Here is a 25117-nt window from a genome sequence, read left to right on the forward strand (position 1 = left end):
ATTCTTTAGTATATATTATTAATTACAAAAAAACCAAAAGATTAATACTTTCATATACACAAAGATACCAAAAATCCACTACCAATTATATATCAGTAATATTGACATTTTGCCCTTGAAGGTCTGATTCTAATCGTTAACACATGAAACTCAAAATATTACATTCATTTTTATCTCTGTTGTATAGGAGTGCCATAGTCATAACTTCCTTTTTGAACTTCCTTCTCAGCCTCCAAATTTCAAATATTAAAGACCATACACTGCACTGCACCTTCCTAAACCACCACGGTCCAGATTACAATACCACAAAGATTATTTAAAATGTAGTTCTAGAGCCCAAGAACATGAAGGATATAAAAATTAATATGTTGGAAAAATGGGTAAATAACTGACTTCACAAGATTTCCTTAACGACATGTTCTTCAATTTGGAAAAAAAAATACTCTGAAACCCTTGCTTCCAAGAGCTTTCAGGTACACTATAAATTATGAATCTGCAAACACCGTGAAGAAGAAAAGAAAGAACACCTGGAGAAAGGAAGCAAACTCAGAGCAGAAAGAGAATTCCATGTAGCTGGAACCTTGCTTGAATTCCAAGGATTAGAACTTATGACTTTATTATGTGCCTTTGTTATATCAGCTTTCGTGTTAAAGGGCATTACTATTTTTTTTTTAATCTCAAGAATTTAGGAACTTAGTTGATAATATGTAATTTTCTCAAAGCTAACTATTCCATGAGTTTCATAACTGAAATGGCATTTAGGCTTGGTTTCCCTTGACCAAAGTTAGTGTTACCTGAAAAGAGAAGTCTTTGTTTCAGAAGAAAGAAAACATTTTCATATTTCATTCTAATGCAACCTATCCAACTGGGGATATTTTGTTTTAAGCTGGACTATCCCTGCAGTCAAACCACTAAATATATATAGCAAGCTAGTAGACAAGGGTGTAGAGCTAGTTTGGTGTAGTGGTTAAGGCATCAGGCTAGGAACCGGGAGACAGTGAGTACTAGTCCTGCCTTAGGCACAAAGCCAGCTGGGCCAGTCACTCTCTCTCAGCCCCAGGAAAGAGGCAAGGGCAAACAACTTCCTAAAACCATGCCAAGAAAACTGCAGGGACTTGTCCAGGCAGTCTCCAAGAATTGGACACAATTGAATGGATTAAAAAAAAAAGACAAGGGTGTTGACAGGGTGTGGTAAAAAAAAACTCAAGGGGGAGGTCACTTTCAATATGTGTTGCACCATCATGGCTGCCCTCTTGACCTTTTTGACCATTCCCTGCAGACACCCTTGCCACCAGATGAATCTCCAGGAATAAAACACATTATTACTATAACAAAGCATGATGGAAAAGAATAGGCAGAAGCAGCAAGGCATAGTGAAACTAATTTGCAAATTGTTCAGCAGGTTCATTATATGCTTATCTCTGCTGAGTATGTACTCATCTCAAATCCAAGAATGCTCAGTAAACTATGGTCTTTGTCTCAGAGAAAGGGACTTTTTGTTCTCAAGAAATTGCTAGCAGATTGAGAAGCAGCACAGAACAAGCCCTGCTGCAAACTAGGAAAGTGAGAAGACACTGCATTACAGACACGATGTACCTGCTACACATATAGATCCAGAATGTCATGTTCATGCACCATTCTTAAAGCTACATTGTTAAAAAAACAGCACAATGTGCAAAAACTCCATATATATAAGTGGGCACATAAAAAAGGCAAAGCAACATCAGCACAGGTTTGTAGCAGAGAATGATGTCAATTTTCTGCCTGTTTTTGTAAGATTGAAGACTAAAGCAGGATTTTAACAGCAGAGAGGAAATTTGAAAACAGCCTCACAACAGTTACAACAAGCATCTAACTTTTTCTGTACTGGTCCTACAAATTTTAAAAATGATTGAATCTGAGTGAAGGGAAAGTTCCATTAAATGATGGAAAAACAGTATATAAATATCCAAAATAAGGAATATATAGAATATTTATGCTATATAAAGACCAGTTATAGAAGGCACTTACTGCTTGGCTATATGCATCTCCCATTTCCAGAACTTTCTGGAATTCTATAACTGTTTTTCACATGTTTACATAGGTGTGATATATCATATACAGAAGCAGCAAGGCATAGTAAGGCACAATGAAACTAAATCGCAAATTGCTCAGTTAAAGATGAGTTAAAGATGATTTTATGTAGTAAAGCATTTATGCAGCTTGTGTGGGGATGCTAGTAGTAAATAATAACATGGCTAAAGCAGCTGAGCCAACATTCAACTTATTGAAACCATATGACCTGCTTGTAATCGGCGCTGATACATTAAAAACTATCTTCATTCTATGTTCTATGTATAACACAAATGCAAATCAGAAGACTCAGGCCAAGCTAACTCTGCTTTTCGGACTAGTTATTCCTCTCCTGCTACAACAGAGTCAAAGATTTTCAGATCTTCCTGATCTAGTCACCGGTAAGTGACTGTTAAAGAGAACTACCAGGCAGAATGCAAATATTAAGAACTGATGGCAATTAAGAAATCAATTACTCACCCTGTGAGAACCACCACAAAGTCCATCACATTCCAGCCATTCCTTAGGTAGGATCCCTTGTGGAAAGCAAATCCTAAGGCAATAATTTTAATTCCAGCCTCAAAACAAAATATTCCAATGAAGTATGGTTCGGTGTCATCCTAAAAAAGATTATATAGAACTATTACTTAGTGATTACATTTTCACCCCATATTTTCTTCAAAGAGCTCTTCACACCCCATATTATTCTCATTAAGCCAAGGACAGGAACATATAAAAACAGGTGGAGCTCTGACTGCACCATTTGACCAGCATCTTGATTTTTTTTTTTTTTGCCCACAACCTGCAAACGCCCCTGCCATTGCTTATTGTAACTGGGGCTGATGAGAATTAAAGTCCAAAATATTTAAAGGGCACCAGAGTATTCATTCTTGGGCCAAGCTTGTAATATAATTGGCCCAGAATTACCAAGGAAATGACACAGTGAGGATGGCTCACCAGCATCTAACCTTCTGATTACACCTGGCTGGGCACAAAGATATTCTAGGACATTTTTATCCTACTTTGCCAGTCTTGCAAATCCTTCAAAATCAATCAATTGCATTAATGTAGGATTCTACTGAAAATTATGTTTCCAGCAGATTGACATTGTTTAAACAATACTGGGGACTAAAAGACCCACTGGGAGAAAAAAAAAAAGCATCATATTTCATGATCATATATATATTTCCTCACTGACTACATGCTCGTCAATATATCATACAATTATTGGAAGGTGGAGCAAAACATCCCTGAAAACTTTGCTTGAAAATTGGTATACTTTCAGTGGACAGACAGTTCTTATGTAGGCTTCATTAGGCAGTGCTATAGTCTGATGTTGGACAAACAAGCAACTGCTGCATTTCAGTTTTGGCTCCATTCCTAACCACATACCAGAAATTTTTAGTTGGCAGCTCTGGTTCCACATAACGGATGATGTTCATGAACAAAGACAATTTCATCAAAGGACAGGGCGATTTTACTGCACCTTATGACATAGGGCCAGGGCTGATGAAAGGAGGCTGCAGTGTATGCAGCTGTGTTCAGACCCAGAAAACTGGGGCACTCCTAAGCAGAGGAGCCAGCTGAAGCAGGCTATGGATGAGCAAGAGCACAACAGTGAAGAGACTAAGACTGCCTGCCTGCATTGCCATGCCCCTGAGTGATCCATGTCTGCTTTGGGTTGATGGGATTTTCAGCTGGGCAGGTCCATCCATAGGTTGGTCCAACAGGGCCATTCTTGTAAACAGGATGTTACTGCTGGGTGACTTTTGTACCTAACATTTATTAATTATATTATACTTTTATACCACCACAATTGTACAACTCTTGGTGGTATACAAAAGGTAACACATACACACTAAGTAAAAAACATACATACATACATACAAGAGTAAAATCAGTAAAAATAAAAACGCCAAACGTCAAGCAGCATATAGCATTTCTACTGCATTAACTATTTAATACACTTATTGGGAAGAATTCCACTTGAACTGCTTCTGAAAGGTCAAAGGAGGTGGACCAAGTCTTGATTTCCAGGGGAAAGCTGTTCTACAATATGAGGCTCATGACAGAAAAACACTTCCTTCTGGCCTCCACATCCTCCTCCCCGCCTGATTTCACAGGAGTGGAGAATTACAAGTAATGTTTCCTATGATGCTTGTATTAGACAGGTTAATTATAGTTGAACTACTATAAGTGGTCCTAGTGATAGCCCCAAGCTATATGGGGCTTTATAGGTTAAAACCAGTATTTCAATTTGCACCCCAAAACCTACAGATAAGCAATACAGGGCCCTTAGATGGTCCCTCAGATAACCATGTCCTATGCCATGAAGGACTCTATAGGTATCACCAGGACCTTAAATTGCACCCAGAAGTTCACTGGTAGCCTGTGCAGCTTGCTCAGCAGACAAGTCACATGGGTGTACCACAACACACCCATAAGTGCCTATGTGGCTGTATTCCAAACCAGTTGCAATTTCAAAGGCAACTCTATGCAGAAGGCATGATCAACTGTGAAATGATGGCATGATCAACTGTGAGAAGAGAGTCTTGGTCCAGGAAACTGTGCAGTTGGTACATCAGATGAATGTGGTACATTAGATGAATGTGGGCAAAGGCCCTCTCAAAGCAGTTGTCACTTGCTTTTTCAGCAGGAACTAACAATCCATGAGGACTCCAAATTGCATAACAGTTCTATCTGGGAAAGTGCAACTCTCTCCAGAACTAAATATGGTATACCAGGAGAGCTGGAAACACCATGCAGATGGTAAAAAGCAGGGGAGAACTGAGCTTATGCTGTCTACAAGACACCATTTCTCAACCACCATCTGAAACCACTTACTGAGGAAGGACTAAACTACTAAAACAGAATGCCCCAATTCCCAACCTCTTCAGGTGGTCCAGGATACCATGGTTGTTGGCATCAAAGGCAACCAAGAGATCTAATACAGGTAGTCCTTGACTTATGACCACAATTGGGACTGGAACTTCCATTACTAAGGGAGGCAGTTGTTAAGTGAGTCATGCCAGATTCTACAATCTTTTTTGCTATGGTCATTAAGCTAATCACTGTTAAGTGAATCTGGCTTCTCCCATTGACTTTGCTTGTTGGAAGCTGGCTGGGAAGGTTCCAAATGGCGATCACATGACCGCAGAATGCTGTAATCATCTAAGCACAAGCCGGTTGCCAAGTGCCTGAATTTTGATCATGTGACCACAGGGATGCCACGATGGTTGTAAGTGCGAGGACCAGTCGTAAGTTACTTTTCCCTGTGCTGTTTGAAGAGTTGCTAAACAAATGGTCATAAATCAAGGACTACTGTGGGTACAGAAAGGTGCACTCCCCTCATCTGGGTCTTAACAAAGGTTATCAACCAACACAATGAATGTGGTTTTCATCTCATGCCTGAACCTTGATTGAAAAAGGTCCAGATTATCTGCTTTCTCTAGGGTGCTCTGTATCTACCTCTTCATGGTCTCAACAACCTTCCCCAAAAAGGGAAGGTTGGAGAAAGGATGATAGTTGTGTAACACTACTGGATCCAGGGAAAGCCTCTTAAGTAGGAGATGGGTTATGGCCTTCTTCAATGTGACAGGGAACATACCCTCTTCTAGTAAAGAATTGGTCACCTTCCAGATTCAAGTAACCTTTGCAGGAGCCAGGAGATTCAGGGAACTAGTCCACAAATGATACAGGACATACTAGTGAGTAGCCTATTCACATCATAGGAATCCATAGGCCAAACGAGTCCATGACAAAAAATATTATGCTAGTCACCACCATAGACTCTGTCCATGAAGAGTCAAGACTTGGCATATCTGAGCAACCTTGTTGGCAAAACACTGTGCAAAATGGTTATAGCTGCCAGGCAGGAGATTTTCCTTCCTGACAGGGAGTTTGCCAAACAAGGCAGATGTCCAACAATCTGCTGATGAAATAAGGGAGAAGAACACTTTTACTCCCATCATGAAAATGTATGCATGAACTTAAGTTCTTACCTGTGCTTGACAGATTCATTTCTGGTCTTCCTCCATTGGTGCTTCAGATATTATTTCTGCCACTTCATCTCCCAGAACTACTCAGTAAACCAAGGAACCAGTTGGGATTGTCAAGCAGAAAGAGGCCTCTTGGAAGCAATTCTGTCAAGTCCAGGTCACCTCCTGTTGCCACTGGCTACAGGAAACAACCTAGGTTGCCTACCAGATCATTGGGAAATTTCCCAAGCCCCTGCAGGAATCCTTCTGATTCCATAAGATGTCTGGAGCAGACTATTCTAATCAGTCCATTTGCCTGATAGAGATTATGGGTCACAGCCAATCTCATGTAGACTAGGAAGTGATCTGTCCATGGCAAAGGGCTAGAAGTTCTGCCCTCCATTCAGTTAACTGAACTACTCCAAAGCAAACACAAGGTCTAATATATGACTGCCAGCATGTGTTGGGCCTGAGATTACCTGAGGCAAGTTCACTATGGAGGCCATGAACTCCCAAGTTCTCTCAAACCCGAGTCCTAAATCATAGAGATGGAAGTCATCCAACACCAACAAGCAAAAAGACCCAGTACCAGCCCCGAGATTAGGTCTAGAAATTCAGAAAGGGATACTGCCAGACAACAGAGTAGCCAGTTCACCAGCAGGATCCTTAGCTCATCCCTATGGCATATATAGTTACCTCAGGAACAGGAAACCCTGGTCAAGAGAAAAATAGCTAAAGATCAGTGCATCTCCCCTTCCCCAACCTTAGCAATAAGCTTAATGAAGTTCCTGAAACCTGGGAAGGCAGATTTCCACGAATACGTGTCACCCTCTAGATGTTTCTGGATACATCTTTGATCTTAAGTTCAATTCTCTGCATATTCCATTTTGAATACATAGTTGTATCATTTATTTTACAGAAATCCATCTGCAATGCTAATTTAGGGCTGTGAATGGGGACTTCAAACCAGATGTTGCATTGGGCCCCAAATTCCTTAAATTGGCCCTCCAAAGGGCTTATAAATTTTGTTTTCTATAGTAAAGTTTAAGAGGATGAGAATGCTACTCACCAATCGTTCTGACATTGGTGTCTTGTCTCCATCAGGTAGGTGCTGCTCCAGAGCAAGGACAATGCAGTTTGCTATGATAGTTGCTAATATCATGTATTCAAAAGGAGTAAGGCAGGGTTAAGGAAAGACTCACAGACAACTGGATTTTTAGGTGTGGCCAAAAAAGTATTCCCAGTATCACCCACTTCATATGCTAATGTATTCTATTCTGAGTTCCATACACATCAATGGATGCTAAAAATATCATTTAGCTTGGAAGTCTTCTGCTGAATAGATGCATTTCAAAATCAAATTTCTGTGTTAGAATGTTTCTAGATAAGTCTTTCATTGTGCTATCATCATAATTCATTTACAGACCTTTATTAGGGCTCCTGATGATGTTATCTCCCACTTGTGATCCTCCTGTGTTTTCTCGTGCTTCTTTTTTCCTTACCTATAAAATCCATTAAATAGAGTAATATGGAAGAATTGCATATTGATTTTTTATCTGTAGCACTGTGTGCTGCCCATTGGGAAGCATGGGCATGTCATATTTTCCTCTTGATTTACTGACATGGAAAATGCAAGGTACAGATTTAAGTAATATATAAGAACAGCCTAATGGATGTTAAGCTTGGTGAAGTAAAGTCATTGGATCCAACTAAGAAGAAATAATACTACTTGTTCCAACCCACAAATTCTGAAGAAACTGCACTTAGCTTCCCTGCAGAAATTTCTAGGGAATCATTACAGCTTAAGGTCATTGCACATTACTATATAGCAACAAACTGAAAATTGCCATCAATGTATATTTGTTAATGAGCTGTAGCCAATACTGTATGGTACCTGATGTGTTTCTTACAGTCACATTTTACATTGTTTTGATGTACAGCTTAAAAAGCAACATGTGAAACAACCCTTTTAAAACTTGTTAGATCTCATACTGTTTTACCTGTGATATGAACCTACACTGGACATAAATTGCTTCATCACCTGCTTGGATTTGCCCTGACTTTGATTATCTACTTCAAATTATAATTTGCACTTAAGTCAATTTATACAGTACGTGAAGATATAGGAATGGTATACCTGTATATAATCACTACAGGAACAATAGTGATGTCTTGTCATGCCTTCCCCTCTATTTGGATATGAATACATATTTTAAAAGGTAGGTTTCTCACATTAGAAAGTCTTGATTAATAGCAATCAAGAGAGAAGGCTTCAGGGACTAGCAGAATATTTGTCTTCACAAATGAAGTACTGGATTTGAAGGTGATCTAGATTATTCATATTTGCCCTCAACCTCTTTTGACATCATTTAGAAGAAGATCAGGAGAATCTGTGTCACTATTACTGTTTTAGAGAGAAGAAATATCAGAGCAGGAAACCCAGTAACAGGAAACTACACAGTAAGGTTAGAAACAAGATTCCTGGATCCTGTTCCTGCTGCAAGTTCATTACTTTTTCTTTAGTAGTAATTTTATTAAAAATTACAATTACAAAGGTAAAAACTAATACAAACTAAAAAAAGAAAATAAAAATAAAAATAGAAGGTGCAGAAAAGAAAAAAATTGAAAAATTGAAAAAAAATAATATAGTAAAGAAACAGAAAAGAAATATATAAAGAAATGACTTCCCCTTTCATCACAACATGTATAAACAATTTTAGTAACTTATCACCTTCTCTTAAAATACAACAAATGATCTATTCTTCCCATATCCCATCTCTATCTATAAACAAATCCTTAAAGCCTCATATCAGTCCTGATCAGCAGAAGTCAATTAAGGTTTACCAGAAATAACAACATGTCTATTTAACTATCAAATAAACCAGCTCTATGTTCCTTCCTTTTACTTTTAACCATCTTGATCTTTAGTCCCTTCAAATAATGTCCTAGAACTTGATTTCTTTTCATTTGTTCTTTGTCCCTGCTCACAAAATTCTTCAAAGCTTTAACAAGCCTCTTTTGTAAATCCAATATAAGAAAATTATCCAGGTCACTCTCTTGGTTTGTTATTTGAATATCCCTTTTAATTATTAAGACCTCAGCCGGTTTTATTTGTATATCCAGTGTAGCATCTTTTTCCATATCATTCTTGTAGCCTGTCATTTTTAAATCCTTTTTCAAATTAGTCTCAATCTTGTCAGGTAATACTTGTTCCTCTCCCATAACATCTTTTAAACGCAGTCTATCCATATAGGCAGACACTCTTAAAATTAACTTCTGGATCCATTGTTCAAAAATATCCTTCAATATGTCCAATGTTAAAATATTTGGTTCATTCTGTATTTGTAAGTTGAGTTTGAGTGTTCTTCTCCTTTAATTGTAATCTTTAGTTCCTTCTAGTTCCCTCCAGTGTACAATTTTTATCTTACGTTTTTTTAAATTCCAAACAAAAGCATTTTCCCATGAGAAGGATTTTTTATAATTAATTCCAAAATCTTATTTCAAATTTATCTGGATCCTTAGTCCCTTTGTAATTTTTTAAAAATCAAAGTTTTAATCACTCTTCTGCTGTTTATTCCAAATATACATACATACAACCTTTAAACTTGTATTTAAAGCTTCTTTGGCTAAGAATTGAAGGAAACTCACCCAGTGCTGTCAAACATGTCAATCCAAAGTTTCCTAATGGCTGAAAAGCAGTTAACAAGCAATTTCTGAAAGTGAATAGAAAAGGAAGTATGCAAACTTAGTGTCCTTTCAAAGGTGCCGACCAAGGTTTGAGCAAGATGTTTATTCCCTCGCCTCCCAGAGCTGTAAACCTGCTGGAGACTGTTGTCTTGTGGTCTTCCTGTGAGGAACAACTGTCTGGAGCACTTGTGGGTGATCTCAAATCCTCTCCTCATCAGGAAAGGAATTATTGAAGAGCCGGTCTACTCACTGGCTCTTCATTCCACTGCAGTCATTGGTTCCACTTTCCCACTTCAGTCCGCCATTTCTTCCCTGGAAGTCCCTGCTGCGAGTTCATTCCTGTCCCATGTTTCACAGATACAAAAACAGGAACTTGAATCTTCATGGACCTAGATGTAATGAAATGTGTATATATGTGCATGTGTGTGAGGACTGAAAACTTTTTTAAAAACTCATTTAATTATTTAAAAGATAGAATAAGAGAAATTCAGTCATTATTAGGATATACCAGGAAATTATATGAAATCATAGCACTGGAAAATGTGTGTCCACTAGGTGTACTGGAAATATGCTTCTCCCATTCATTCTCTGTGGCCCTCACCAGAAGATACTGGCGTTACACCTGTTAAGTACATTCTGGAAATGAAGGTCAATGTAACCTTTGTATAGCTATGCAACTACTCTAAAAGCAGTTTCCCATGATGAATTCTGTTCTGCAGCTTTTTTCTCCTGAGTGATTCATTTATTTAACAGACAGCTGCAGAGAGCACGATTTCCCTACCACATGTGGCATTAAATATTTAATATATCCATTTATATCTCATCTTTTAAGACACAAATCCTTCCAATGTAGGTCATAATAAGACATAAAACAATAACAAAATAAAATTTAAAACATGAACCAAAATATTAAGGTACAATAGGGTTAAAATCAAGAGAAATTATTCATAAGAAGTCTTGTGGAAGAGTATGATTGGGAGAAATATTGAATCCTCTTCCTGGTGGATAATTGAGATAGCTACTCACTACTGTTCTTCTACCTTTTGGAGAGTATTAAGGAGACAGTAATGAAATATTGAGGATTCTTGTACTCACAATTGATGTGGAGACATGGGCTGTTGCATCAATTAAGCTATTTTTTAGAATACCTATGAGGATTAAAAATGGTGCGACTGCATCATACCAAACTATTAGGTATTACATGACATCCTACTGCCATTGTGGTGGTGAGATTTTGTTACCTCTGAAGGGTTCTAGGTAGAGAGCATACCTAACTTCTTGAAGTCTTGGCTGGATGTCTTCCTGAAATGTATTTGAATGATGTTGCTTACAGATTTGGAACTAGATCAGCTAGTTATTGGAGTGTAATCTGAATATAAACATATCTGAATGTATACTAGCTTTTTCTGATATAAACTCTGGGATGTTAAGCAAAAAGGGCAGAAAATCTGCATTACTTGCATGTAATTGTTAAACAGGTCTCAGCAGGTGGCAGCACTGGTCAACCTTGTCTGAACTGGGAAGCTAAGCCAAGTTGGGATGGTGAAGTACTTAGGCAGGAGTCTTCCAGAGTATACCAGAAGTGTAGACTAAATGGGAGACTGAAAAACATGCCAGATGAGGGAAATAAATAATTTATTTATTATTCCCAAGAAAATTACATGGACTAGTCTAGAAAAAAATACAGAAATTGAGACTGAATCAAAGGAAATTCAAGGCATACCATCTTTTTAAGAAAAAAGTTGATAATATTCTAGCTTACCCTGTCCCCTGCCTCCCCTATATTGGATGGTTCACTCATAGGAACGTATGCCAAGAACAGGGCTCCCATGAGAAATGAGCGACAAATAGAATAGTTTAAATTTTCTTTATGAGCTTCATATTTATGCTTGAAAAGTCATGCACCTGTTATTTTTTTTTGCTTATCCCCTAACTTTTAACAGCACTGGAACTCTGCTTTGTCCAAAGGTAACAGCAGCCCAAATAGGAGGGGGCATACTCACTGATTGCTGATTTTTTTCAAAACCTTGGCTGACTTTTCATGATCTGGTTGCATTCAGTACTGCATATGACTTACAGACAGAGTGCTCGGAGCCTATCCTATGTCTATGTGTTTTGCCAGTTTTTTTCCCGAGCATGCGGAGAAATGTTATCTGGAATGTATGTCTCTGGTGTCCCAACACATGACTCTTGACCATGGCGTTCACTATCTAAAGTGTGTTGCCAGGACCTGTTGGCTGAGAAACAGCAAAATTATCTGAGTGGTATAATATCTCTTCTCAAACTTAAATAATAGGATCTTTTCTGTGAAGATTAGCTTGTATTTGCAGCTACTGTGCTGATATTCCTGCTAGGTGTTTCTACACAGGACACGGAGGCTACAGGAAGTCTGACATCTCACGCATTAAGCAGCTGCCTGCTTTCTTTCTGCTTCGTTAAAGCTCTGTGCTTTGTCCATTCAACATGTTGTTCCACATTACAATTTTTAATGAATACTATAATATTTTATGGCTGACTGGGAGCCAAGATAACCAGTCCTTAGTATTTTCTTGTCACAACTGGTACATTGGTAGTTGAACTCTGCAGAAATGATAGGGTTTTAGGAGTTGCTGGGAAGTCCTGAATCTCCTCTGAAGAGGCCTTGTTCTTAGCTTAGCTGGAGCCTGACACAGTAAGAACTAGCCTCACGCTGTGCCAGCATAGTAACAGGAAGGGCAGCTGCTGTATTAGTACTACCTAAGGACAACCAGCTCCAGGGAGCACCAATTAGAGAGAAAAGAGGAGCAATTGTCTCTCTTTTGTTCCAGACCAAACACTGATCAGGCAAACATGCACTTTTCTATTATTTTCAAATATAAGAATCACAAATGCTTTCAAAATACAGTAATAGCTTTCCTGTAATTGAATATATCAAAAAGCAGCCTTGGGAGTTTGCTGCGTATCTTGCCCTACAGAAAGAAATCCTCCCCTTCCTTTTCACAGTTAAAATGTCAACTCTGGGCACATGAGAACTGAGCTATTTTTTGGTATTTTTTTTAAAGATTAGGAATGGATAGGTTTAGAAATGCTAAAATAAATGGCAGAGGTATGTATAAAGCATTAATCCTAACACATCAAGTTAAATAATCAGATTTATAATTTAGAATATAATAATCTTCTATAAATTTAAAAAAAGCAGTTGTTCAGGATTTTGCTATGGCAGCCAGTCCTCTGTAAGCTTAGGTAAAGGTAAAGGTTTCCCTTGACATTAAGTCCAGTCGTATCCGACTCTAGGGGGCGGTGTTCATCTCCGTTTCAAAGCCGAAGAGCCGGCGTTCGTCCGTAGACACTTCTGTGGTCATGTGGCCGGCATGACTAAACGGAACACCGTTACCTGCCCGCCGAAGCGGTACCTATTAATCTACTCACATTTGCATGTTTTCGAACTGCTAGGTTGGCAGGAGCTGGGACTAGCAACGGGAGCTCAGCCCATCACGTGGACTCGAACCGCCGACCTTCTGATCGGCAAGCTCAGCAGCTCAGCGGTTTAACCCGCAGCACCACCGCTTATTCCTTAAATTAATGAAAAGCTTTCCATGTTATTGGGCAGTTAGCCCATATGAAGAGATAAAAATGGCCTAGATTTCAAAGGAATCAAAATTTAAATTATTGAAGAAAACTGAAGAATGCCACAAATATATCAATTTTATCTGTTCTGGGAAGCTGCAGTAGACTCTTCAACTCCTTTTCCTCAGAACTAGAGTTACTATCTCACTTCCCAAGTCACACTTCTTTACAAGGCTGCTTCTGCATCTGAATATAGTAAGTATTTCTCAAGGAACCACAGGGCCAGCTGCCACATCTAGGTCATGCAGCTTCCAGATAGCTCAAAGGCTGGCATACAAACCAATTTGGATCCCATTATTCCCTTCTGATTTAAAATCTGTGTAGCTTCTAGCAAAAACCCGTGTTTGAGCTTTGAATCACAACATCTGCCCTAGAGACCATATTCTTTCTCCCTGGAGCTTTCGCGCTACCTGCTTGTTCAGTTCCTGCCTGTTTCTGAGGCAATCGCCGCTCCTTGGCGATGGCGAGGAAGGGGTGAAAATTGCTCTTAGCTAGCAGCAGGCCTCCCGCCAGCTCGCTCAAGAAAGTGGAACAGCGGAGGAAGGCGCTGAAACGTGCCGCTGGGACCGGCCCAGTTCTTGGGGCGGGCTGGAGGAGCGGAGACTGCAATGCGCGTCGCCTGACTCCCAACAGTACAGCACCGTCAGCGCTGAGCCACGGAGCTCGCTGCAGGCCCTTCCTGCCCATCGATTGGCTTACGCGGAAAGAGCCTGAATCAGCGGATCGGGCGGCGGGGAGACGAAGAGCAGCTGGGGACGCGAGGGAAACGGAGGAGGGGAGGCAGAAACGGCCGCCGGCGCCTGGACCAGGAGGCCTCTGGTTCAAACGCACTCACCCTCTCAAGCGCGCCATCTCAGTATTCCAGGTGGCCGTGAGGGGAAAACCTATCTTGTGATCTTGCAAACTCATAAAAAGAGGCGGCCGGGTGAGCGGCCGGGGGATTTGGGGGGATTTATAACGCAGGCGTGGAGTCCTGCTCTCACAAGACAGGGAGATGCCGTTGCATCTTCAATATTCAGGTGCTGAAATGAAAGGAGTAAGAAGGGAGCATCCATCCTCGAAATCTTTAATATGCAGGCACGGCAGCTGTTTGGGTTTTTAAGGAATAACTACCCTTGATAGAAATTCCCGCTCCTTATTTCCTCATTCTTGAGATGCCCTTGCTGCCCATACAGCCTTTCACACACAAGTCTGCTCTTGAACAGTGGGCTGATGGGTATGGGATTGAAAAGGTCTGTTTCAACATCCGCCCTCTCTTGCCAAGACTGGTATGAAACTCAGGAATGTTTTAGTTTTCAAGCTTCAAAACCTGAAGCTCCAGAAAGTAATACCCCTTCGTTCCCTCACATCTTGTAGCCAATCACCTTCATGTAAGGAAATGATTTAAATACAGGTACTCAGGCAATAAAAGCACAGATTCATCTTAACAAAAACTCATTAACTTTATTGAAATATAATGCAGAGAAATTACTGGAAAGTTTTAATGTAGCAAATATGTGTTTGCTGATATGAATATAATACAGTTGTACTTCTCAGGGAATGAGAAATAGCCATACATTCATCCTGTGATGTGTTACACTGCTGTAGCAGACAGAAAAGCTTGGTCTCTAAATGAATTGGGGGAGGGATTTATGAGTGCACACAAAGAGGCATTGGGGGAAGACTGGATATGTCCATTTAGCACATCTGTTCCTAAAACCACTAGGCTCAGACCAGGCTAGCCCTCTGACCACAATGCAATCCATTAAGGCAACAGCAGGGCTGACATAGAAAATGCCATCTCTGTGACTGCTTAAGTGATGCTGTTGCAAGATTATGTACAGCTGACTTGATGTTTAGCAGTTTTTCCATATTTCAGATCTGGCATAACACCCCTCTGGGGGTCGGTGGGGAGGGAATCGAAAGAGCATCTTCTATTTGGCTTATGGTTTAGGGATCTTGTATTCCCCAAATCAGAAGGCAAAAGACTGATCATTTGAGCTGGCACATTTATTGAATAAAAACTATTTCTGTATTATCCACATAAGGGCAAGGAATCCTAATGAAAGTGAGCTGTAAAACCAAGCAAAAGAAGCAAAAGCAACAGCGTCACAGGTGCGAAAGTTGAGAAACGCCTGTGTAGCAAGAGCAGCTGCTTAGTGCTCAACCTATTTTCAACAAATTGGCCAGACTTCAACAAGTCACTCACCTTTGCTTAGCCTGCTTAGCTTGTGAGAAATACTTTGCATGCTTTTCCTTGGGTTTGCAGAGTTGTGTTTGTAGGCCAATCCACAAGGATGACCCTTCACTCATAGCTGCTACGAGGAATACCAACCAGAGAGTGAGAAACTGGACTGATTAGAAGCATGGTTGATATTACCAACCATGCTGATTGATAAAGGAAGATCTATTATACAACAACGAGCCAGATTAATAAAAGTAAGGATTTTAAAATGTGCAGGGGGATCACTGTTACATTCACATTCTGCAAGGTGCAACAAAATTAATGGCAAATGTATTGATTTCACCTACCATTTCTGGCAAGCTATTATTGTTTATATAACTCATTTAGTAAACTCAAGCTTTGCCTTGTCATATTCATCTCTACCTAACTGTAAGGCAGGCTGTTGTTATTCCTATTTTACAAGGGTGGTGAGATCAATAGAAAGCAAGCCATATTAAATTGAACCACGATTTCCCAAGTCCAAGATTAAACAACAACAACAATACTATTTCTCAGGGTAGAGTGGCCAAAAAACATGAGCTTGCAAAGTAAAAATTGCCCAGTTCAAATCTTCATTCATGAATTCACTAGGAGGCCTTGAGGAAGCCACTATATCTCAGTATTTCCCCCTCACAATATATGGAAAATTACCCATCTTATGAAAGAAGTACTAAGACAGTGTGAAAGACCCAGAATACTCTAGGTTCTATAAAATAGCTAAAAATTTCTATAATTATAACAATATAAAGCACTCTGTGCCACTATTTTCCTGGTTATGTATCCAGTATAGTAGATATATGAGTTATCCCTCATTATTCGAACAAGTTAATTGCCTTTTATTGTATTCCCTCTTTTCTCCTTTCTTATGTGCTACTGCTTCTGAATTAGAAAAGAAACACAAATTAGTCTTGCATGGGTCCTATAAATAATTTACTGGGGGTGGAAATGAGGAGTAAGCTTCAAACAAGTTAATGGCAATTGTTCTATATGAAATAACTCATATTAGTACCATGAATGGACTGCATATTAATCTTATGTATTAAGTTTCTGGCATCTGCAGTTAAGGATCTCAGGTAGAAGTTAGTGGCGCTAGATGGAAAATCTTTAGATTACTGTATTGCCACAATAGAAGTGACTTGACTGATAGCTGAATATGATATCCCATTTTTTTAAGTACTAGAAATGGAGTAAGGGGTAGGGGATGGGATTTTACAATGATACTGGGAAAGAGAATTTAACCTTTTTCTCCCCTGTTGTTTTCTCAACTTATATCAACCCAAAAATGATTAAAACCCATAAGACTAATAAAACATGTAAACAATTGCATGATACTTATGTGCCTTACTCACAGGATAAACAGCAGTGCTAAAGGTGATTTTTCATTAGAACAATAGCAGAAGGATGCAAAAATCAATATTCTGTCCTAGTATCATAGATCCTGATCTGAATTACCTGTTCCCCATGATTGCTAATAATATTTTTAAAATGAGATTTAAAACATGCTATATCTAGTTTTATTCCTATATTTCAGTTTATAGAATGGGCATACATCATGAGGAAGGGCAGAATCTTAGTAGTACAAGCCAATTCTTGCTTCCACGTCCGAATTGGGATTCCAGTTATTCCAGACAGAGATGAGAAAGAAGCATGTCTGCCAATCCCAGATAGACCATATTGAACTAGATTCATGTATTAGTATATGGCAGCTTCATGAGTTCTTTAAACTGGCTGCTAAACATCTTGGAAATCATCATTTCACCCATTCCTTTATTATTTAAATTCAGAATATAATTAGAATGAAATAAAATCACATAATATCTGTAAAGTGAATTCTTCAGGTAGATAGTGACAGATATGGAATAGCCTTTGAATGGCAAAACATAGCAAAAAATCTCCAATGTCAGATCAAAGCAGATCACAGATTTTGTGAGACTCAACTCCAACACAGAGCACAAATTCAAATGATACCATAACTTCACAAGACCCTTCCTTCCTTCCTTCCTTCCTTCCTTCCTTCCTTCCTTCCTTCCTTCCTTCCTTCCTTCCTTCCTTCCTTCCTTCCCAATATTCCTTTGAATGCCCAACAAAAAACCAAGAAAAATAGCACAGAAATTCCATTCAGGACTGCATTATTGTATTAGATAATGCCATTGTGTTCTATTTATTAACATTTCACACTGGTCTCCACCTGATGCATAAAACCTTAGATATCATAAGGGAAGTATAATGTAAACTGGCCTAGATCTTGAGTTCTAATAAATTTCATGCTTATATATTACCATTATTTTGATAAAGGTAGGTTTAAAGCCCCCTAAAATCAAGTTGAACAAAACAATTTCCAGAAAGATACTGAAACAGCAGAAACAAATGCCAATTCAACAGTATTCAGATCTCTGGGAGAAAGAAATCGAAGTTAGCAGCAAACTGCATTGTACAGATCCTAGCAGAAGTTTATTTCATTCCAACCAGTCTTAACTGTACAGCTACCTGAGAAATCTTCCCAAGTCCTTTCTGTATAATAGGCAATACTTGTGTACTACCTTGGCATGCTCTTCTGACTGAAATTTGACCTCTTCCTATGCTGCCCATTGCTCTACCACTTGGCTATTTAATTTGGGGGGCAATTAACAGTATAGCTGTTTTGCTGATGCAAGTATTCCACATTCTCAAATCCAAATTAACCCTCATCTCTGGCAAGGTAAGTAGGAAGCGTCACTTGTCTGTAAGTTTTATCATTTAGAAAAATTCCAGTATTTTACGTCTCTAGCAAAGAGAAGCTTTTACTTTTGCAAACTGTATTGATTTAATCCTAGAGGCAACTGGCAGCAGTCCCAGGAGCTTAATCAATATAGCAGAATCCTACAGCATCTTGCAGCAAACAGCTTTCTCCCTCCCTCCTGAAATGCTTCTCAGTCTAAGAAAATGTCTTTAAAAGACTGGATATCAGAGTCATATTATTACATGAACAAATGGCCCCTGAAACCCAGTTGGCACAAATGACACAAGGAGGATGCCAAAAATATGACAAATCCATAGAGATGTGTTTTATCAGTTGCTGTTAATCATGATAACTCAAATGGTGATTAATAACAACTGATAAAACACATCTCTTTGGATGTATTTGAGGGTTCTTCCATCCTCAGAGGGAATATACCAGAGGCTGGAAAACAAACCAGCAACAGGAAAGGCTTGTTTGATGCCCATCTGGTTAGTCAGTAGTGAAAATGAAACAAACTACTAGATGGACCTTTGGATTCAGCAAGTGAATTCCTATGTTCACATTTCAGATATATTTTAACTGGTGTGGGATCTGGACACAGAGGAGTAAGTGGCCAGTAAATAAAAAACACATTCCCTTAAAAAGGATTAAATCACTCCTTTCTCTTCCTCTGGAGAAGACAGCAGGAGCATCTGTGTTTCAACTTAATTCATAGGCATATAGTTCCAGTCCACATAGATTGGACTGCAACTGACTGGGAATTATGGCTGTTGTAGACCAACATTTCTGGATAGCACCAGACTGGGTAAGACTGCAAACTAAACACATTTATGAAGAATACTAGTGATTATTGAGCAAGAATTTCAGAGGAAGTATTATTCCACTCCTTCAGCAAAGGATCGTTACCTTGTCGTGGTGCTGGAGCTTGAGCCCCTCAGTGATGCCATGAGCTAAACCGTGAAGGGCCACCCAAGACGGGAAGGTCATGACAGAGAGGTCAGACTAAATGCGATCCCTGGGGAAGGTAATGGCAACCCACCCCAGTATTCTTGCCGTGAAAACTAAATGGATCAGTACAACCAGAGATATGTCGGTATACCATCGGAAGATGAGACTCCCAGGTCGGAAGATCGTCAAAATGCTACTGGGGAGGAACAGAGGATGAGTTCAACTAGCCCCAGACGTGATGACGCAGCTAGCTCAAAGCCGAAAGGATGGCTAGCGGCCGATGGTGCTGGTGGTGAACGGTGAATCCGATGTTCTAAGGATCAACACGCCATTGGAACCTGGAATGTAAGATCTATGAGCCAGGGCAAATTGGATGTGGTTATTGGTGAGATGTCAAGATTAAAGATAGATATTTTGGGTGTCAGTGAACCGAAATGGACTGGAATAGGCCACTTCACATCAAATGACCACCAGATCTACTACTGTGGACAAGAGGACCACAGAAGAAATGGAGTAGCTTTCATAATTAATAGTAAAGTGGCTAAAGCAGTGCTTGGATACAATCCAAAAAACGATAGAATGATCGCAATTCGAATTCAGGGCAAGCCATCTAACATCACAGTGATCCAAATATACGCCCCAACCACAGATGCTGAAGAAGCTGAAGTAGAGCAGTTCTATGAGGATCTGCAGCACCTACTGGACAACACGCCTAAAAGAGATGTTATTCTCATCACAGGAGACTGGAATGCTAAGGTGGGCAGTCAGATGACACCTGGAATTACAGGTAAGCATGGCCTGGGAGAACAAAACGAAGCAGGACATAGGCTGATAGAATTTTGCCAAGACAACTCACTCTGCATAACAAACACTCTCTTTCAACAACCTAAGAGACGGCTTTATACATGGACTTCACCAGATGGACAACACCGAAATCAGATTGACTACATCCTTTGCAGCCAAAGGTGGCGGACATCTATACAGTCGGTAAAAATAAGACCTGGAGCTGACTGTAGTTCAGATCACGAACTTCTTCTTGCACAATTTAGGATCAGACTAAAGAAATTAGGGAAGACCCACAGATCAGCTAGATATGAGCTCACTAATATTCCTCAGGAATATGCAGTGGAAGTGAAGAATAGATTTAAGGGACTGGACTTAGTAGATAGGGTCCCGGAAGAACTATGCACAGAAGTTCGCAACATTGTTCATGAGGTGGCAACAAAATACATCCCAAAGAAAGAGAAAACCAAGAAGGCAAAATGGCTGTCTGCTGCGACACTAGAAGTAGCTCAAGAAAGAAGGAAAGCAAAAGGCAACAGTGATAGGGGGAGATATGCCCAATTAAATGCAAAATTCCAAAGGTTAGCCAGAAGAGATAAGGAATTATTTTTAAACAAGCAATGCGCAGAAGTGGAAGAAGACAATAGAATAGGAAGGACAAGAGACCTCTTCCAGAAAATTAGGAACATTGGAGGTAAATTCTAGGCCAAAATGGGTATGATCAAAAGAAAAGATGGTAAGGATCTAACAGAAAAAGAAGAGATCAAGAAAAGATGGCAAGAATATACGGAAGACCTGTATAGGAAGGATAACAATATCAGGGATAGCTTTGACGGTGTGAGGTTGAATGGGCCTTAAGAAGCATTGCTAACAACAAGGCAGCAGGAGATGACAGTATCCCAGCTGAATTGTTCAAAATCTTGCAAAATGATGCTGTCAAGGTAATGCATGCTATATGCCAGCAAATTTGGAAAACACAGGAATGGCCATCAGATTGGAAAAAATCAACTTATATCCCCATACCAAAAAAGGGAAACACTAAAGAATGTTCGAACTATTGAACAGTGGCACTTATTTCACATGCCAGTAAGGTAATGCTCAAGATCCTGCAAGGTAGACTTCAGCAATTCATGGAGCGAGAATTGCCAGATGTACAAGCTGGGTTTAGAAAAGGCAGAGGAACTAGGGACCAAATTGCCAATATCCGCTGGATAATGGAAAAAGCCAGGGAGTTTCAGAAAAACATCTATTTCTGTTTTATTGACTATTCTTTGACTGTGTGGACCATAACAAATTGTGGCAAGTTCTTAGTGGTATGAGGATACCAAGTCATCTTGTCTTCCTCCTGAGGAATCTGTATAACGACCAAGTAGCAACGGTAAGAACAGACCATGGAACAACGGACTGGTTTAAGATTGGGAAAGGTGTATGGCAGGGTTGTATACTCTCACCCTACCTATTCAACTTGTACGCAGAACACATCATGAGACGTGCTGGGCTTGAGGAATCTAAGCTGGACTTAAAATCGCTGGAAGAAACATTAATAATCTCAGATATGCAGATGATACCACTTTGATGGCTGAAAGCGAAGAGGAACTGAGGAGCCTTATGATGAAGGTGAAAGAAGAAAGTGCAAAAGCTGGCCTGCAGCTAAACCTCAGAAAAACCAAGATTATGGCAACCAGCTTGATTGATAACTGGCAAATAGAGGGAGAAAATGTAGAAGCAGTGAAAGACTTTGTATTTCTAGGTGCGAAGATTACTGCAGATGCTGACTGCAGCCAGGAAATCAGAAGATGTTTAATCTTTGGGAGAAGAGCAATGACAAATCTCGATAAAATAGTTAAGAGCAGAGACATCACACTGACAACAAAGGTCTGCATAGTTAAAGCAATGGTGTTCCCCGTAGTAACATATGGCTGCAAGAGCTGGACCGTAAGGAAGGCTGAGAGAAGGAAGATAGATGCTTTGGAACTGTGGTGCTGGAGGAAAATTCTGAGAGTGCCTTGGACTGCAGGAAGATCAAACCAGTCCATCCTCCAGGAAATCAAGCCAGACTGCTCACTTGAGGGAATGATATTAAAGGCAAAACTGAAATACTTTGGCCACATAATGAGAAGACAGGACACCCTGGAGAAGATGCTGATGCTAGGGAGAGTGGAAGGCAAAAGGAAGAGGGGCCGACCAAGGGCAAGGTGGATGGATGGATGATATTCTAGAGGTGACGGACCCATCCCTGGGGTAGCTGGGGGTGTTGACGACTGACAGGAAGCTCTGGCGTGGGCTGGTCCATGATGTCACGAAGAGTCGGAAGTGACTAAATGAATAAACAACAAATTATTCCACTCAGACTGCCTCTAAAACCAAATTTTGCTGGAAGGGAAAACATAGACAATGGTATGTTCCATCAATGTGGTTTTACAACAGGCTTCCTCTTTATAATGTACAGTAGTATTATTGTTGCTGCTGGGAGACCAATGATTCATATTTATTTTGCTTTGGAGCACTGCTAAACTAAACATTCGGCTAAACTCATGAATTCCAAATGATGACATCCAGCACAAGCCTCTTTCCCATTGGAAATCTTGACAGATCCCTGAGTCTCCAGTGCTGGCTGTCCCCCTTCCACTTCCATCCTGTCAGTGAGGAAAGCAGATTGCTGAAATGCCCACCACTAGCTCCACTTCTTGGTACAGATCTTGCTGAAATGGAACTTCAAGCCTCATGACAGCAATATGGCAAGGATTCAGTTTCCTGCCCAGACATTTCTTTCAGAGATGTTCTAGGAGCTATAGCAGTGCGCACACAGCTTTTATGCCATTTCTTTCAGTGCTTCCTAAATATTTTACATCTCATTTTGCCTGAAAAAATATAATGCCTTTCAACATTCACAAAGAAAAGAAGCTAGTCAGTATATAACCAACCATGCTAAGCACTGTTAATGGTAGGCCAGCCCTGATTTTAGTGGCAACCCCCATTCAAAGAGTCATCACCACTCCATGTTTTTAATTAATTTATATTTTATGCATTCCTGTCCTACTTTTGAATCATTTGTAGTTTATAATAAAAATGTTTCAAGTAATGAAGTAATGGAATGAATTACATGTATTAAAAGCAGCACGGGCCAAATTATCAGGCATAATCATAAAATCAAGAAAGAGCTGAAGTAGCAACATAGTAAAGAATTACGAATCCCATCATAATGCGTTCCCTTGTTTCTTCAAAACTAAAAAAATAAAAATGCAGGGCTCTTGCTGTCCACTTCTCACTATATATTCTCTCCCTTCACTTCTCAGCATGAAAAAAGACCTCAGTGGTCCTGGCAAGAGAAGGAGAATGCTTAATGGCTTATTAGACTGTTCTTACAAAACAGAACACGAGTTCCGCAAAGTGACTGGGTCTTGCCAGAGGCTTCTTGGCACGTACTGAGTAAGGAGAAAGCACCCTTTATGGCTTCCCCAGACACTCCTTCTACACATCTCAACCTTCCAATGAAATTCAGCCCCACTTACATTGGAGCCAGTATGAATGGTGGAGAGAAATAGATGGTAAAGCATTAGAAGAATGGTTTAGTTGGTGGTTATTAGATGGAAACAAATCCATACAACTCAGCACATACACCATAACTTAGAAGTTGGAGGAATAATTCAGATTTGATGGGATGAAAGTCCTTTGACTCTGAGATGCTAACATCCCTCTAAAGCAGCCTTTCTCAACCTTTTGACCCTGGAGGAACCCTTGAAATATTTTTCAGGCCTCAGGGAACCCTGCACATTCAGGCTCAAATATAGGCCAGAAGTTACAAAATTATTATATCCGTTTCACGTGTAGGCCTATATATATGCATTAACAGTGTTCTTAAACTAAATAATGAAACTTACCTCTTTAATGTGAAGTTGCCCAAATTTAAAATAATTTTTAAAATAAATCATGATCTCCCAGGGAACCCCCAGTGACCTCTCGTGGAACCCTAGGACTCCACAGAACCCTGGTTGAGAAACCCCACCCTAAAGAAAGCCAATGTGACTGTACAAAATGCTTATTCAGGATCTGAAAACACCAAAGAAACCATACAGAAGTAGAAAGAATGTCAGGGGACAGACATGCTTTTTACTTAGAATTGTAGAGGAAAAGCAAAGCTCAGAACAAGCTGAGGTTAGCAAAGGATGCTAAAATTAACAAAAAGGACTTCTTCAGGTATGTTTGAAGTAATATGTTCAAAATAAAAGGGAAAGAACAGAATCAGTATACTAGTTGTTCAGTGGAGGCAGCCAAAGAGCTATCCAACTTCTAGCTGGGTTCAATCTTCTCCAACACAAAACATTGTGTTCCAACAGGAAATTGTGAAGAGGGTCTGATTAGTTTGGGACTGATAGAAACATGGTCAGGGAATACTTCTTTAGTTTGAATGAATTTAAACTGATGCTCTGACCAAACCTTTATTTATTATCTTTGAGAAATCCTGGAGAACTGGAGAAAGTGATTATAGGAGATCAGATGATTATAGGAGAGCAGATGTTCCAATCTTTTAAAAAGATGGGTGGGGGATTCAGGATACTACAAGACATTGTTACTTGGGAAGATCCTAAACCACATCATAGGTAGGTTACATCTCATGTTTTCATCTGGTTAGTTCTTCAATAGATCGGGGAACACTATAAACACAATATATTTTTGACTTCAACAAAGTGTTTTTAAAAAGTACATCAGGATATGCTGATTAGCTAATTAAGAGTGGGTTGGATGGCTTGACAACTAAACGGTACCTAGCTGGCTCAAATTTATACTCCGTGTTCATCAAATGTTCCTCATCAAATTGGGTATGACACAAAGATCAGTCCTGGATCTGATCTTCAGTATTTTTATATATGACTTGGATGAAGAGATTATCAAATTTGCTTAAAAAATCTGTAGATAACACAAAATTGGGTTGGTTAGCCAATACTCTATAAGACAGAAATAAAATTCAAAATAATTTTGATAACTTAAGAGAAATGGGATGAAAGTAACAGAGTGAAATTTAACAGAGACAAGTGCCAAGTTCTTTATTTACAGAACAAAACCCAAATGCACAGATATAGGATGAGGATTCATGGCTTAGTAATGGTAGTAATGAAAAGTATACTGGAATAGTAATTGATT

General features: G+C 39.6%; 1 protein-coding gene across 1 annotated transcript in view; it reads right to left on the minus strand.

Annotated features, from left to right (window-relative positions):
- Nucleotides 1-25117, minus strand: part of CACNA1A (calcium voltage-gated channel subunit alpha1 A) — a 269796-nt gene that overhangs the window by 209653 nt on the left and 35026 nt on the right. The window contains exons 2-3 of the mRNA XM_063292909.1: nucleotides 7099-7204; nucleotides 2533-2672 (exon numbers count right to left, since the gene is read on the minus strand). Of these exons, the coding sequence (XP_063148979.1) occupies nucleotides 2533-2672; nucleotides 7099-7204 (246 nt within the window). The remainder of the gene's footprint in view (nucleotides 1-2532; nucleotides 2673-7098; nucleotides 7205-25117) is intronic.

The sequence above is a fragment of the Candoia aspera genome, chromosome 2 (genome assembly GCF_035149785.1).
Source record: "Candoia aspera isolate rCanAsp1 chromosome 2, rCanAsp1.hap2, whole genome shotgun sequence".
Taxonomy (NCBI): Eukaryota; Metazoa; Chordata; class Lepidosauria; order Squamata; family Boidae; genus Candoia; species Candoia aspera.